The sequence below is a fragment of the Neoarius graeffei genome, chromosome 11, assembly GCF_027579695.1.
Source record: "Neoarius graeffei isolate fNeoGra1 chromosome 11, fNeoGra1.pri, whole genome shotgun sequence".
Lineage (NCBI taxonomy): Eukaryota > Metazoa > Chordata > Actinopteri > Siluriformes > Ariidae > Neoarius > Neoarius graeffei.
Genome location: NC_083579.1, coordinates 59906934 through 59923406, shown reverse-complemented (window position 1 = coordinate 59923406; position 16473 = coordinate 59906934). Strand labels below are relative to the sequence as shown.

At 43.6% G+C, this 16473-nt stretch overlaps 1 protein-coding gene across 5 annotated transcripts in view; it reads right to left on the bottom strand.

Annotated features, from left to right (window-relative positions):
• Positions 1-2251: 2251 nt before the first annotated feature.
• mgaa (MAX dimerization protein MGA a) overlaps positions 2252-16473 on the bottom strand; it is a 53751-nt gene continuing 39529 nt past the window's right edge. For 3 of the 5 annotated variants that reach the window (XM_060934391.1, XM_060934394.1, XM_060934392.1), the window contains exons 15-25: positions 12752-12982; positions 12256-12522; positions 11164-12026; positions 10927-11069; positions 10606-10666; positions 8597-8722; positions 8374-8485; positions 5910-6287; positions 4061-4168; positions 3870-3971; positions 2252-3652 (exon numbers count right to left, since the gene is read on the bottom strand). In XM_060934391.1, the coding sequence (XP_060790374.1) occupies positions 2772-3652; positions 3870-3971; positions 4061-4168; positions 5910-6287; positions 8374-8485; positions 8597-8722; positions 10606-10666; positions 10927-11069; positions 11164-12026; positions 12256-12522; positions 12752-12982 (3272 nt within the window). In that variant the 3' untranslated portion in view covers positions 2252-2771. The remainder of the gene's footprint in view (positions 3653-3869; positions 3972-4060; positions 4169-5909; positions 6288-8373; positions 8486-8596; positions 8723-10605; positions 10667-10926; positions 11070-11163; positions 12027-12255; positions 12523-12751; positions 12983-16473) is intronic. The other 2 variants (XM_060934393.1, XM_060934395.1) reach the window with 2 other exon arrangements.

The window sequence follows — 16473 nt, the reverse complement described above, 5'->3', positions numbered from 1 at the left end:
CCAGGGCCTTTGGAAGAGAAACAGGCCCACAGCATCACCGATCCTCCCCCATACTTCACAGTGGGCATGAGGTGCTTTTCTGCATACTATTCTTTTGTGTTACGCCAGACCCACTTAGTGTGTTTGTTGCCAAAAAGCTCCATCTTGGACTCATCTGACCAAAGGACACGGTCCCAATTGAAGTCCCAGTACCGCTTAGCGAATTCCAGACGTTTACACTTGTGAGAAGGCTTTTTCTGTGCATGCCTCCCAAAGAGTTTGTTGGCATGTAGATAGCACCTGATGGTTGTTATGGAGACTTTGTGACCCCAAGATGCTACTCTTTGATGCAATTCTCTAACTGTGAGCTTTGGAGAACTTTTAACTTCTCTTACCATCCTCCTCACTGTACGTGGTGGCAAGATAAACTTGCATCCTCGTCCAGGCTTGTTTGCCACTGTTCCAGTTGTTTTAAACTTCTTGATTCCTCTGACTGTAGATATGGGCAGGTGTAGGCAAGTGGCTTTCTTGTAGCCACTGCCTGACTTATGAAGGTCGACACACATCTGCCTTACTTGAATGGTGTGTTCTCTTGTCTTTCCCATGTTGAAAAGTGGATAAGAAAAATAGGCCTCTATGTCACATCATATTTATACCCCAGGGAAACAGGATGTGATAAATTACTAATTAAAGGTTCCGGAGTACTCTGATCAACTTTATAAACTATAGTAGAAATGACAGAAATGCTTCAATTACATTTATTTCCTAGGAATTATGGGTGCCAGTAATTGTGGAACAGGTGATTTTATGAAAAATAATTATTTCTTAGTCAGGGATTTTTTTTTATTTTTAACTTCACTTGAGTTAAAGGTTACATTTTTCTACAATTTTCAGTGTGAGATTATGCTTCTGCAATAAAAATTGAATTTAAGGCTTTTAACACATCATAACCAGGGGTGCCAATAATTGTGGAGAGCGCTGTAGGTCAAATTAGGAAATTGTACTCACAACCAAAATGAAATAAGCTAAAATACATATATGGAAGCGGTATAATTAACCAATTGAATGCTGTTTTATAATACACCACATGGATTTAAACAAACCTAAACGAGCATATCGTATCTGCAAGCATTTAAGGTGGAATAGCCAATTTATACAAGAAGCCAGTTTCAGCCTCAACTATGCCTCCGATTACCTGCTTTGTGAACATAGCTCTCCCATCATGAGTCAGCAGCAGCCGATTTAGAGGAGAAAACCCAAACGGGTGGCCAAGGAAGAGGAAACTGGAGCGGTCCACCAGGAAAATGCCCCAACCTCCCAATAGCCAGTCCATTCCTTCTCTTGAAGCACTATTTTCATGGGGGCGGTGTGGGGCGTGCAATAGGGCATTTGCAACATGAGTAGTCCTACCAATGAGAGCATATCCCTCCAAAATAATAATTTACATAATTCACTAAAATGTTCTACAGGTTTTTCCACACTCAAGTCTAAGTCCAGTTTACAGTGCAGTCTAAACAGCTATGCTACACCCCATCTGTATGTCATCTAAATTAAAACAGAAATGCTATCTTCCCAGGTGAGGGATCCACATCTGCTATGATCATACTATAAACGCTACAGTGAATAAAATTTAAAAAAGTCAAAATATAACCCCCATGGACACTTGGTTATAAACATGCAACTTTAAGTCTATGTAATGATGTCACTGATTGCTTGGATAAGATGAAATAATTGCCTTTATACTTAACAAGCATGATGAAGCTCTATGGTGGTGTAATAGTGAACACGTGGCCACCTCACAGCAAGAATGGTTTGGGTTCGAACCTCGTAGCTGAATGGGGCAGAGTTGTGTGTGCAGTTTGCCTGTGTGGGTTTCCTGTTGGAAAGACATGCATCCGAAGTGTGAACGCCCCTGTGATGGACTGGCAGCTTGTTCAGGTGAACCCTACCTCTCGCCCAAAGTCAGTTGGGACTGGCTCCTGCTCATTTGTGAAGCTCAGATAAGCAGTAGAGATAACTGATAGATGAAGCGCCATTTCGATTTTTAAAATTCACTAGCACAATATTTTGGGATAGGATGTGCATTACTGCATTTCTGAATGTTACTTCAATGATGACTAATAAACAAACAGTATCTTAGAGAACATAAAGACTAACATTTGTGCATTTCTATTAAAACATTATTCAAGTATTTAATCATGTTGCATTATTAACCCATATTATTACTGCTTTCTTCATGCAGCTTCTATGTTAAAAAATAGTCGAGTTTGGGTTAACGCTACATGTCAGCAGACTGCTTTTTTCTTCTTTTAAGCATACAGCTAGATACAGCACTGAGGAGTTAACATTCATTGTACTTATTTAAAAAAAAAAAAGAAAAAAAAATCATATCCAATGGGTAACATGCCATGACCTATTATAAGGCTTAGGCATCTGGTACTGTACAATCGATTATGCATCTTTCATAGAGAACCTATTAGTGTGGGATTGTTTTGTGTTTACAAAATTTACAGTATTGTACATAAACAGTATTGTGGTAATTTTTGCTCACTCCAAAAGACTTCCTCTTATCTTCTAAAATAAAAGGAAGATTCATGATTTCTCCAAACAATCCACTCTATTTGCACTCGTAGAAAACTGCAAACAAAACATCTTTGGATGTACTAGAGGCACAACAGGTAGATCTTGTTGAAGCAGGATATAATAAAATGTACTCAAACAAATAAATAACAGTCCTATGTCAGAAGATATGACATAAGGTTAAACTATGGATATCCCTGATGATTAGCTTATTATACATGTACATTATGAAGACTAGGCAGCTTTGAGTCTGATTTGGGGGCATGAGGACTGATCAATTTCGGGTGCCCAGTCTCCTGAGTCTTTAGTCCCAGAGGAGCAAGCTTTGGCATTGGCCGCCATGACAAGCTGGCCTGCTCTTTTGGAGAGTCTGCTGTAGTACACCCTCCAGTTTTCATCTGCAGCAAAGGGGGTGGAGTTGGAGCATCATGTTTAACATGGCATACTGAAAAAGGTGTACAGTCATCACTGGCTGCTGCAACAATCTCCGATTCTGAAGAATTGGGAGGAGACTCTAACCCGAAGATAACCTTAACAAGGTCGTCTACCTTAGGAGGAATGTCATCCATCTCCTCGTCCTTTGAAGCGGGCGACGTCATAAGGTCCTCATCTAGTTTGAGAAACAGAGGACTAAGAGAGCGTTCATCATCTTGGTCTATATCTGTCTGTCTATTAGTGAGCAGTTCTGTCAGTACATCTCCTGTCTCTATAAGACTTGCGGCTGCTTCTTGCGGTTCAGAGGTCTGATTGAGGAAAACAAGCTCATCAAGTAATGACATCAGGCGGTCGTCATCTTGCTCGAGTTGAGGTGCATTTTTTTCATCATCTTTTTGCTTTTTTGGATCTTCTATGCTGACCTTGCCATCATGCTCAGATGTTTCGGGCACAAGCTCTGGAAGCTGTCTGTCCAGGTGTTTTTCCTCTTCCAAAAGAATGGCTTCATCAGAAGAGGGATCCTGCTGAGCCTCCCCAGCCGAAGAGTTGCACGTTGCCTCCGTCTCCATGACTGGTGCAGCTGGGGGCGTAACGAGCAGCTTTTCTGACTGCACCAAAGAAACAACACTGGAAATCTTGGGGAGGCTGATGATATCAACTGCAAATGAGAATAAAAATGGAAAATTAATGGCAATGTAATCCTAAAGCCAAAAATTAATCTGGTCAAGTATTAATTACAGTGATTAAAAACATTCATACTCTAATTTTCAAGACAATTAATCATACAGAATATTCCCAGTATAAAATTTACAAGGTCAGAAAGGTTTTATGTAATCAAGTTCTCAACAGTTGCATTAAGTGTAATAAGAAACTACCTGGTTTGTTAACAGAATTGGTGGCCCGCGTAAGGACTTGTGGTTGCAAAACGGGAAGTGGATCGGAAACAGGCGGAATAGATATGGACACAGCTGCAACACCTTTTGGGTTTAGAAAAATGAAAGAAATACAACTTTAATAAAAGTGCAAAACATACGAATTTAAAAGATTGCATGTTTAAAGGGCTCACCTGGTGTGGTTGATTGCCTTTCCCCCAAAGAGATGCCAATGGGCTGAAGAGGGTTACTTATAGTTATGATTTGATTGCACGGCACTACTGCTTCTGCCACTGGAATCACTTGAGGAACAAGCATTGGAAGAGAGACACAAGAGATATAAATGTGAGAAACAAGCTAGCTCGCCTTTACTGAGGCCTCGTTCACATGTTGGAATTGCGGATGTTAAAACGGAGCTCAGCAGAATTAGTATACATGCTGTTATAGTGCAACAGCATTGTAGCTTATTAATTACGACACTAAACGGTAAGTACTGTCCTCCTCTTGAGCTCTTCCATATGACGTGAACGTAGCTTATGGAATTAGGTGTACAGCCACCTGGCTACTTAACACTATATTGCAAAATGCTGGTTGGTTTCCCCAGTCTGAAAGCAACCACTGATTTAAAGGCCGAGAGAAATGCATTTTTTTTTTTGCACCAAAACAGAACAGCAGTTAAATTTGGTGAAGTTTATTGAGTCCCTGGACAGAGACAACTATTCCCCAAACTGCACGGTAGTGGATATATCCACAAAAGCCGAATAAATTTAGCCATTTTAGAACTGCCCGCCAAGCAACCAGAAGTAGCAGACAAGAGCCATGTGATGTCACAGATGCGTGACTGCCACGAACATCATGAGCAACCAAAGTGAGCAAGAAGTTTTAGTAGTTTTTAGTCAGTTCAAGTTGATGACGTACTGACAGAAGAAGTGGCCAGCGATAGGGAGGAAGAGAGCGGTATCGAACTGTACCAATTGGCGCCAGAATTGTCCAATGAGAGCGGAGTCAGTGACAATGATGAACCCGAGGATGATCATGAAGACCGAATTGCAAATATGGAACGGTAAGCTTTCCAAAACGTTCTTAGAATTAGAATAGACTTAAAAAAAAAAAAAAAAAAAAAAAGGGGGGATTAAGATGATATGCTAGCCTAGTACAGCTACAGCTGACAGTCTTCAGTTCAACTTTTCCATGGCCGTGCATAGTCTATTGCTGGCCTGCCATTGCAGCATATGGGCTGCAACTTCCTTCATCCATGCATTCCTCAAGTTAGTAGTATTACAGTATGTTGGAAACAAAATGCTTTGCAGTTCATTGTAGCAAAGTCTTGACAAATCAGTGATTATCTTTCGGGAAAAGGAACAGGGCCACTCCCTCCACAGCATTTGTGTTGCTGCACTCAGCAGCGATACGTCGCTTTCTGGGCACTTTCCCTTTTTTTTTCCCCCTCTCTCCCTTCTCCATAACAGTTGTAGATTGTAGTTTAATGATTTCTCTCTTTTTCTATGTCGTGTTCTGTCGCAAGTTTCCGTCAAAATGAATGCAATCTAGCAGAGAGTTGGATAGAAGCTACACTGTGTGAACATAAGTGGAAAAACCGCAGGTAAAACCACTCACACTCGTGACGTCACGCGAAACCAGTTAATAATGGCGACGTTGGTACCGGGATTCCCTTGATGGGAAATTTAAACTCGACAAATTCTGAATGTTCGACATTTATGACGTGGGTTTCAATAATAAGTTTTCATTGTCGGGACTTGTACTATTATCATCATCCAAGGGGGAAAAGGGGTACATTTCTCTCAGCCTTTATAAACAAACAAAACAAACCTACCTACCTACACACCTGTGCAAAGGGTTGAGGGTACATTTACTTGTAGCCAAATACAGGTCTTTTATCAGACAGTGCTGTTTAGGGGCATAATGTAAAGCTAATAAGTGAAACACTGTCAGCATCAAAAAAACAAAAAAAATCCTGAATAAACTTGATCAAGTTTGACCGATGCCGAGCGCATATGGTAGTATCCTCATTATCATACAAACCTTGACGTTCAGCCAGGGTTTGACATTTGTTGTGGGACAGGATAATGGGCCTTGTTCTCTCATGTGTTACTGGAATGGGTGGAGGTTGAGAGTTAGGTGGTTTGGCTGGCTGGCTGGCTTTGACAGCAGTCGTTTTCTGATTAGTATCAACATTTCCTGTCCTTCGGTCCTGGAATCCCAGACGTTTCTGTTTGTTAATGCGTTCTTTGCCACTGGTACCCATTTTTTTCTGTTTTGTCTTGATGTTCCGCTGCAAATTCTTAGGAACTCTTTTTTTACGGTTAAGACTGGTACTGTTTCCTTTGTTTTTGATCTCTAGAGATTTCTGCTTAGCAAAGATTTCATCCAACTTCTGAGAGATGGATGTGGTGTTTTTTCCTAAGAAAAGAAAAAGAAAATGTCAATTTTAATTAACTAACAGTAGTTAACAGTGTTAGTACTGTATACCAAATGGACATGAGGTTTAAAGGAACAGTCCACCGTACTTCCATAATGAAATATGCTCTTATCTGAATTGAGACGAGCTGCTCCGTACCTCTCCGAGCTTTGCGCGACCTCCCAGTCAGTCAGACGTACGGTCACTCCTGTTAGCAATGTAGCTAGGCTCAGTATGGCCAATGGTATTTTTTGGGGCTGTAGTTAGATGCGACCAAACACTTCCACGTTTTTCCTGTTTACATAGGTTTATATGACCAGTGATATGAAACAAGTTCAGTTACACAAATTGAAACGTGGCGATTTTCTATGCTATGGAAAGTCCGCACTATAATGACAGGCGTACTAACACCTTCTGCGCGCTTCAGCAGCACATTGATACGGAGCTCAGATATCAATGCGCTGCCGAAGCGCGCAGAAGGTGTTAGTACGCCTGTCATTATAGTGCGGACTTTCCATAGCATAGAAAATCGCTACGTTTCAATTTGTGTAACTGAACTTGTTTCATATCACTGGTCATATAAACCTATGTAAACAGGAAAAACGCGGAAGAGTTTGGTCGCATCTAACTACAGCCCCCAAAAATACCATTGGCCATACTGAGCCTAGCTACATTGCTAACAGGAGTGACAGCGCATCTGACTGCGTCTGACTGACTGGGAGGTCGCGCAAAGCTCGGAGAGGTACGGAGCAGCTCGTCTCAATTCAGAGAAGAGCATATTTCATTATGGAAGTACGGAGGACTGTTCCTTTAAAATGTTTTTTTTAAACATCTTTTTCCCCTCCCCAGAGTAAACTGTATTTCCACAATACATTTTACTCTGTCCTGCAGAAAGTGAACTATAATCATTTTTACAAGTCTGTTTGAACAGACAACAGTGAGAATCTGAAATGTCTCCATGTTAGAATTCACAGAATGTAAATCAACCAATAATTATTTGAATGATTCATCAATACAAATCGTGGCTTCCGGTATAGGGCTTTCCAGAATTATTAGCCTCAATCATAAAAATGAGCAAAAATATTGGATAAATTAACATTACAGGAGGAAAAATGTTTTAACAAAAACATCTTATTAGAACTACTGTATTCTCAAAAATGGTGAAATGGCCAAAAGTTGACACTCCTGAGCAATTTTTTTTAAACAAGTGCAAACACACAAAAAAAACCCTTTTTTTTGCTGTTACACATGGTGGAACACTGATGGCTTGGGGCTGTTTTGTGGCTGGTTCAGGGACACTTGCGAAGACGGATGGCATCATAAATTTCGCTCAGTAACAGGATCTCTCAGCTAAAAACCTGGATGCCTGTGCCACGAGGTTTAGACTCGGCCATAGAAAGAATTTTCCGCAAATATACTTGAGCCAAACATTCTTCTAAGTCTAAACAGATAATTAAACACAAAATCGGTGTGTTAACCATCTCTGTTTCTAGATTTTAACCCTACTGAAAACCACATGCACAAACCTAAAAATATAAAGGAGATTAAATGTTTTACATGGAGGAGTGGACAAAGATCCTTTCTACACGTGTCTCCAACTTATTTAGACATTTCATGAAGAGAGACTGCTGCTATTCTCTTCTTTGCAGGCATAATAAAACATGTAAGGGTGCCAATAATTATGAGATCAGTCTTCTGTAGATTTTTGCACCACTTAAAAGTTTTGTGCTTGGGGGGAATCCTAAAAAACTGGGGGGGGGGACTGCTTGGGGGAAAAACAAAACGACAAAACAAACCTACATAAAGACTTCTCAAAATATCACTTATTACTGGTGTGTTCATGATGCATACTTTTTTTTTTGCTCATTTTCATGAAGGGTGACAATAAATCTGGAGAGCTCTATAAAATCCCACTAACCGTCCCCTCAACACACCTGACAAATTTCCTACAACACCTTAAATGCATTACAACGCTGCAACCACAGCTCAAAAGTATATAGTCAGGAACTGATGGATGGAGAAAAAAAAAAAATTCAGTTGAAACAATGTGGAGGGAAAATGTGGATATGATATGGAACCTTGCAGTACCAGATAACTGTGATGCCATCTCAATGTAGTGAGCTCTTTTTTTTCTCAGCTTGTCCCGCATTTTCACCAGACGATCTCTGCGTTTAGTAAGCAGCTGAATTTCTTTCAGGGCCTGTTGATAATTATTATATTATCATAAACAGAAATGTTGAACACTGGAACTTTTTAGAATAGTAAAAAAAACACAGTAAAAGCACTGCAGCGTTGTTTACGTCCAACACACCTCTGAGAGTAACGCTATTTTGGCAACTTTAGGATCTACAATATTGAGAACCTGCTGCAAACTATAAAAACAGTTCCTCAGATTAAGGCGTCTCTTCTTCTCATCGTTCCTCTTCCGAAGTTTACACTACAAAAGGAGGTAATATTAAACATGGATACATTATAAAGCCACTTTAAAATCATGCAGAGAAGATGGTACAGTTAAATATCTAAAATCCAACATACTCTGGGTGGGCAAAAATAAATATATACTGTAATAGTAGAAAGAGGGTGGCACGGTGGTGTAGTGGTTAGCACTGTTGCCTCACAGCAAGAAGGTCCTGGGTTCGAGCCCAGTGGCTGGCGAGGGCCTTTCTGTGTGGAGTTTGCATGTTCTCCCAGTGTCTGCGTGGGTTTCCTCCGGGTGCTCCGGTTTCCCCCACAGTCCAAAGACATGCAGGTTAGGCTAATTGGTGGCTGTAAATTGACCGTAGGTGTGAATGTGAGTGCGAATGGTTGTTTGTCTCCATGTGTCAGCCCTGTGATAACCTGGCGACTTGTCCAGGGTGACATGGGTACTGGCCCATAGTCAGCTGGGATAGGCTCCAGTTTGCCCGTGACCCTGCACAGGATAAGCGGCTACGGATAATGGATGGAATAGTAGAAAACGTATGTGCGTGTGTATATATAACAAACACTTGCTACTTTGAAGAATCTAAAATTAGAAACTTGAACACTTGTTTACCACATAATTCCATACATGTTCCATGTTTTATTAGTTTTGATGTCTTCAGTATTGTTCTACAATGTAAAAAAATTGTCAAGATATTGAAAAAAACCTATGACTGAGTAGGTGTGTCTAAACTTTTGACTGGTACTATATAGTATAGTACTACTACAACTACTTTTGGCTGTTCTCATTCGTTTGGGGTCGCCACAGCAGATCTTTTCCACATATTTGATTTGGCATAGGTTTTAAGGCCAATTTATGCTGACAACACAGACCTCGCAGATGGCGTCGCAGATAGCATCTGCGTAGCCCCCCCCTCGCAGACACTCTGTGTGCACCTCCCAAAAATTGTGACCACCGCAGAAGCTTCGCAGACAAGAGGGCTCCAATTGGTCCACTCTACATCCGCTGTACACGCACTTCCGCTTCCCTACTTTCCCGGTTTGTTTTGTTTTCACGACCGCCATTTTTAAAAACACGAGCGAAGATGGAACAGCACGAAGAGCGGTTGATCAAGGAAGTGAGGACGTACGTACATCTATACGACTCCAGTTCTAGTCATTATAAGTAACCGGAGGATAAACACTCCACTAACCACACCCACCAACTACTCCTAGCGATTTCGCGACTTTGCGCCCTCTTGCGTTGTGGTGGTGAATAACATCGTGCACGCCTATTACTCCCCGCTCAACAATAAATTACAACTGTCTGCAAAAAGCTATCTGCGAAAGCCTTGTCGCAAGAGCATGCAGAGGCCCTTACACCGGATGACCTTCCTGACATAACCCTCCACAATCTATCCAGGCTTGGGACTGGCACCAAGTATGCACCGTCTTGTACAAACCCAGTGGCTGGGTATTTTACCTAATCTGCAGGTCTTTGAACTGTGGGGGAAACCGGAGCACCCGGAGGAAACCCATGCAGACACGGGTAGAACATGCAAGCACCACACAGAAAGGCCCCCCATCGGCTGTGAGGTTCGAACCCGGAACTTTCTTGCTGTGAGGTGACAGTGCTAACCACTACACCACCCATATACATGTTGAATAATGTACTACCAGCAAAACATTAGTGCTACAAAAAGGTGGGTTTTATGACATTGATTATACTGCTAATATCTACAAAAAATAAATTAATGAAAAGGGGGAATTTAATTGTAAAGCTTCAGTACACACAAATTTGCTGATTTCACTCAAATTGTGTTACCAAAAAAAAAAAAAAACCCTTTCACAAACATTCCAGAAAGATGCGTCTTAAAGTACACTGAGTACAGTTATCCCTGCAATGCATAAAATGCATACCAAATCATCATCATCATCATCATCATCATCATCATCCTCGTCTGATGACTGATTTTGAAAGCTGTTAAATGAAGAGAGAAAAAAGGTTTTGTTTCATCATAAAGGCCCAAGTCACTGAAATTTTATTCATTCTCAGTATTGCACATTAAAAGGTCCATAAAACTTTCACATTTCATTTCAGCCAGGCAGTTTCTGGTGCCTTCACAAACAAACAGCTGCCAAAAGGCCACTAAATTTCAATTTAATTCTGTACAGCCAAGTGGAGTCCAGGTACAATTTAAATTATTCAGGAACGTTATCTTTTCAAAGCTTTAGTCTCACCTCTCAGGTGGTGCAGGGCTTTCCTCAGCTCCCTCCTCAAATGTTTCAATATCAACCAGCTCATCGTCATCTTTCTCAGTCAAATCCTGCACATCTGCAACAAAGTATTGTTGCTCTTTATTCATTTCTTCTCCTTCAGAATCCTGGAAGGAAAAACCATGAGAAAGATTTGATGAGCTTCATTCAAAATGAATCATAATGAAAGCAGGTACTAGTTTAAGGGCTTAAATCTCTTACAGTGACCAGATCAAGATCTTCTTTGTCACTGGACTGGCTGGAGTCAGCATGGTCATACATGTCTGAATCCTCTGTTAATTCTGTGCAGTCTGAATCAACCTCCTCTTCCATTAGATGTGATCCTGCCTTAGATTCATCACCACTCTCAGTGCCGAGGACACCACCACTGGTACCACAACCCTCAGCTTCTTCAACAAGACCCAAATCCAGCACTTCCTTAAGGAGTATGTGATCTGTAGAGCCATCTTTACAAACATCAACAGGCTTTGGAGGTGGTGTGCTCATTTTCTTCATTTCAATGGTGTAGGAGTGGTCTGCAAAAATCACATTTTCATATGACATTTTGGAGCACTGCGAGTCTTCTTCACACGACTCCTTGGCTGGTGGAGGGTTGGTGTGGACAGGGTTGTCCAAATTGTGATGGGTTTGGTTCTTAGAGGTCAAGCAGCTTTGGGAAGTGAGCTGTAAGCCTTGATTTGCAGGATAACCCTCTAAAGAGCTTTGAGCTAATGACACTGAAGTAGTCATTCTGGGCTCTTTAACTATTTCGGACTCTTCTAAAACTCTCCGAGATAAACTTCTTAAAGTGCTTGTGGCAGTATCTTTAAGAAATCCTGATATAATTTTTACTGTATTAGGTTTATTACAAAGCAGTAAGGTCTGTGAGCCAGAGAGAGGGATGATTGGTTTTGTAGCAATAGGGGAGGTGCTGCTTGTCATGATGTCTGTAGTTGTATTGAGTACTGGGACCATATTCTGATCTTGTGTAGCAGAAGAAGGAGCTGTAGATGAAGTGACAGTTGTCATGGTTTGAAGTTGACTCAGAGGGACTGAGTTGGGGGTGGGTAAATGGATAACAGGGGCTGAAAAAAAAAGAAAAGTAAAAATCAGCTGATCATAAACAATCTTCTTGACAGAACAGGGAGACTGTACCTTATGCATAATTTTTCCCCCCTCTTTTCAACCCTTTTTAGTATACCAATAAACTATTGATAGTCATTACTGGATGCCCGGTGTCAAAAAGATTGATTAAATAAATTAAAACCTTTTAAATGTTTACATTAAAACAGACAAAACATCCTGCATACTTACACTGTTGATGTATAAGAACGTTGGGATTGAGGGTCCTGAAATGATTGAGAGGTACAAGATGGAAGAGTTGGCCAGCAGGATTAGCTGCCTTCAACATCACCATCCTCTGGCCTGTAACAGCTGGGCGAATGGGAGTTAAAGGCTGCATCAACCTGATTCCTTTACCAGGGAGCGCTACATTTGATCCAGGAGTACTGAGCATATAAGTGTCCTCTGGTGTAGCTGATCCAGATTTAGATACTGCCTTAACCACTTGAATGGAGCCAGCTAATCAAAAAGAAGCCAGTGAATGCATCAGTTGTGTACATAACATGGAAGCAAGTAGCATTATAAGAGTACTATTAATTATACCATCATAAACGTCATTTAGTTTTCTTCATTATTTATATTTTCTAATTTATTATTAGAAGCAGTAGTAGGACCAAGTTGGTAGTAAAAACCATGGGGTAATCCAAGTGTCTGAAATAGTGCCATAATCTTAAAAAGCTGGAGGTACCTGTAGTGCCAGATGCAGGAGGTGCATAAACTATGCTTGCTTTTGGAGGCATGTCAGGAGACACTGAAATCCCAGAGGATCCCGTCACCACGGAGGAAGGAGGAAAGAGGAGATTTTTAATTGTACTCTGCATTGGCAGTGTACCAATTTTGGCTGTCTTTTGTTGCTGGGAATTTACACAACCAGTGTCAACATGGATAAACTCTGTTCCCACAGGGTGCTTAGCCACTGCTGAAAGGGTAGAATTGAGGAGGTGGTTAAATGTCTCTACAAGCTTGAATTAATGCCATTTACCCTGTAACTCTCAGGTAATTTTATAATTACACTATTATGTAGATTCTTATGCAGCATTATCAACTAAAGCTAGCCGCACACTACGCCGATTTTCAGCGTACCGAGCCAACTGAAGTCGCGAGTCAGGCGTAAAGACTAGTTTTCGATGGTACCGACTCATCTCACAGCCGATTCGAAAAACTAATCGGGAGCCAGACTGATCGGCGAGAGTCGCTAGCAATAGCCAATCATATCTTTCGCATATAACACGTGATATTTCGTGATCATGTGACTTCTATCTTTTCGAAAAATGAACGGACTGACAATAATGTCAAACTGAACCGTTGATCAAGGGAGATCCGCGCCCCGACATGCGGTGTGCGCACGCACTCGGCGCATGCTCAGTTGCGTGAATGTGTCATGCACCGAAAATAAGAGATTTACAAGCCAGGAACGCCTCATGATGCAATACGCAAGAAAAGAAAGATGATTTACTGCCATTTTACTTTGTATTTGAGTAAAGTGAATAAATAAACGGTCTGTGGAAAATACACTTAACCCTGGGAACTGCGTGCACAGGAGTTTATTTTGTGTTTACTCCCCCCCGGCTGGCTACTTATTTGTCATGGCTGGCTAGTATGAGCCTTAGTGGAAAGCCCTGGGAATGCGGAAATGTCAAGTTCGATTTTAGATTTACGAACCCGAAAAAAAAATGTCGAAAAAACGGCATTAAAAAAATTTCACCCGCACAAACGGCACTCACCCGGCCGGTGGACCGGAAACAGAACATTTTTTAATAATGGCCCAAGATATTAACCTCTGCTTTCTTTCAGTCGTGAGTTAGTCGGGGATATGTGCGTGCCCTGTCGGGAGTCGGCTCTGAAATGGGTCGGTTCGGTACCGTGTGGATCGGCGTAGTGTGCGGCTAGCTTAACAGAACTGGCTATACTTGGTTTCCAGGAAACTACCATCTCGACTAATAATGACTCGTCTCGTCTTCTTCCGCTTTATCCGGGACCGGGTCGCGGAGGCAGCAGTCTAAGCAGGGAAGCCCAAACTTCCCTTTCCCCAGACACCTCGGCCAGCTCCTCGGGAAGAACACCGAGGCGTTCCCAGGCCAGCCGAGAGACATAGTCCCTCCAGCGTGTCCTGGGTCTTCCCTGGGGCCTCCTCCCGGGGGGACATGCCTGGAACACCTCCCCAGGGAGGCGTCCAGGAGGCATCCGAAAATGATGCCCGAGCCACCTCAGCTGATTCCTCTCGATGTGGAGCAGCAGCGGCTCTACTCCGAGATCCTCCCGAGTGACTGTGCTTCTCACCCTAAGGGAGCGCCCAGCCACCCTGCGAAGGAAACTCATTTCGGCCGCTTGTATCCGCGATCTTGTCCTTTCGGTCATTACCCAAAGCTCATGACCATAGGTGAGTGTCGGAACGTAGATCGACCGGTAAATTGAGAGCTTCGCCTTTTGGCTCAGCTCCTTCTTCACCACGACGGACCGGTAAAGTGACCGCATCACTGCGGAGGCTGCACCGATCCGCCTGTCGATCTCACGCTCCATCCTTCCCTCACTCGTGAACAAGATCCTGAGATACTTAAACTCCTCCACTTGAGGCAGAACTTCTCCACCAACCTGGAGAGGGCAAGCCACCCTTTTCCGGTCGAGAACCATGGCCTCGGACTTGGAGGTGCTGATTCTCGTCCCAGCCGCTTCACACTCGACTGCAAACCGCCCCAGTGCATGCTGAAGGTCCTGGTTTGAAGAAGCCAACAGGACATCATCATCCGCAAAAAGCAGAGATGAAATCCTGTGGTTCCCAAACAGGATTCCTTCTGGCCCCTGGCTGCACCTAGAAATTCTGTCCATAAAATTTATGAACAGAACCGGTGACAAAGGGCAGCCCTGCCAGAGTCCAACATGCACTGGGAACAGGTCTGACTTACTGCCAGCAATGCGAACCAGACTCCTGCTCCGTTCGTACAGGGACCGGACAGCCCTTAGCAAAGAGCCCCGAACCCCATACTCCCGAAGCACCCCCCACAGAATACTACGGGGGACACGGTCGAATGCCTTCTCCAGATCCACAAAGCACATGTGGACTGGTTGGGCAAACTCCCATGAACCCTCGAGCACCCTATGAAGGGTATAGAGCTGGTCCAGTGTTCCGCGACCAGGACGAAAACCGCATTGTTCCTCCTGGATCCGAGGTTCGACTATTGGTCGAATTCTCCTCTCCAGTACCCTGGAGTAAACCTTCCCTGGGAGGCTGAGAAGTGTGATTCCCCTATAATTGGGGCACACTCTCCGGTCCCCTTTCTTAAAAAGAGGGACCACCACCCCAGTCTGCCACTCGAGAGGCATTGTCCCTGACCGCCACGCGATGTTGCAGAGGCGTGTCAACCAAGACAGCCCCACAACATCCAGAGACTTGAGATACTCAGGGCGGATCTCATCCACCCCCGGTGCCTTGCCACCGAGGAGCTTGCAAACCACCTCAGTGACTTCGGCTTGGGTAATGGACGAGTCCACCTCTGAGTCATCAGCCTCAGTCTCCTCAGTGGAAGACATGACGGTGGGATTGAGGAGATCCTCAAAGTATTCCTTCCACCGCCCGACAATGTCCCCAGTCGAAGTCAACAGCTCCCCACCCGCACTGTAAACAGTGTTGGCAGAGTACTGCTTCCCCCTCCTGAGGCACCGGACGGTTTGCCAGAATTTCTTCGAGGCCGACCGATAGTCCTTCTCCATGGCCTCCCCGAACTCCTCCCAGTTCCGAGTTTTTGCCTCCGCAACTGCCCGAGCTGCAGCACGCCTGGCCTGCCGATACCAGTCAGCTGCCTCGGGAGTCCTGGAGGTTAACATGGCCCGATAGGACTCCTTCTTCAGCTTGACGGCATCCCTTACTTCCGGTGTCCACCACCGGGTTCGGGGATTGCCGCAACGACAGGCACCAGAGACCTTGCGGCCACAGCTCCGAACAGCTGCATCCACAATGGAGGTAGAGAACATGGTCCACTCAGACTCAATGTCCCCCGCCTCCCTCGGAAGCTGGGAAAAGCTCTCCCGGAGGTGGGAGTTAAAGACCTCCCCAACAGAGTGCTCGGCCAGATGTTCCCAGCAGACCCTCACCATACGTTTGGGCCTGCCAGGTCTGTCCAGCTTCCTCCTTTGCCAGCGGATCCAACTCACCACCAGGTGGTGATCAGTTGACAGCTCAGCCCCTCTCTTCACCCGAGTGTCCAAGACATAGGGCTGGAGATCAGATGAAACGACTACAAAGTCTATCATTGACCTCCGACCTAAGGTGTCCTGGTGCCACGTGCACTTATGGACACCCCTATGCTCGAACATGGTGTTCGTTATGGACAAACCGTGACTAGCACAGAAGTCCAATAACAAAACACCACTCGGGTTCAGATCGGGGAGGCCGTTCCTCCCAACCACGCCCCT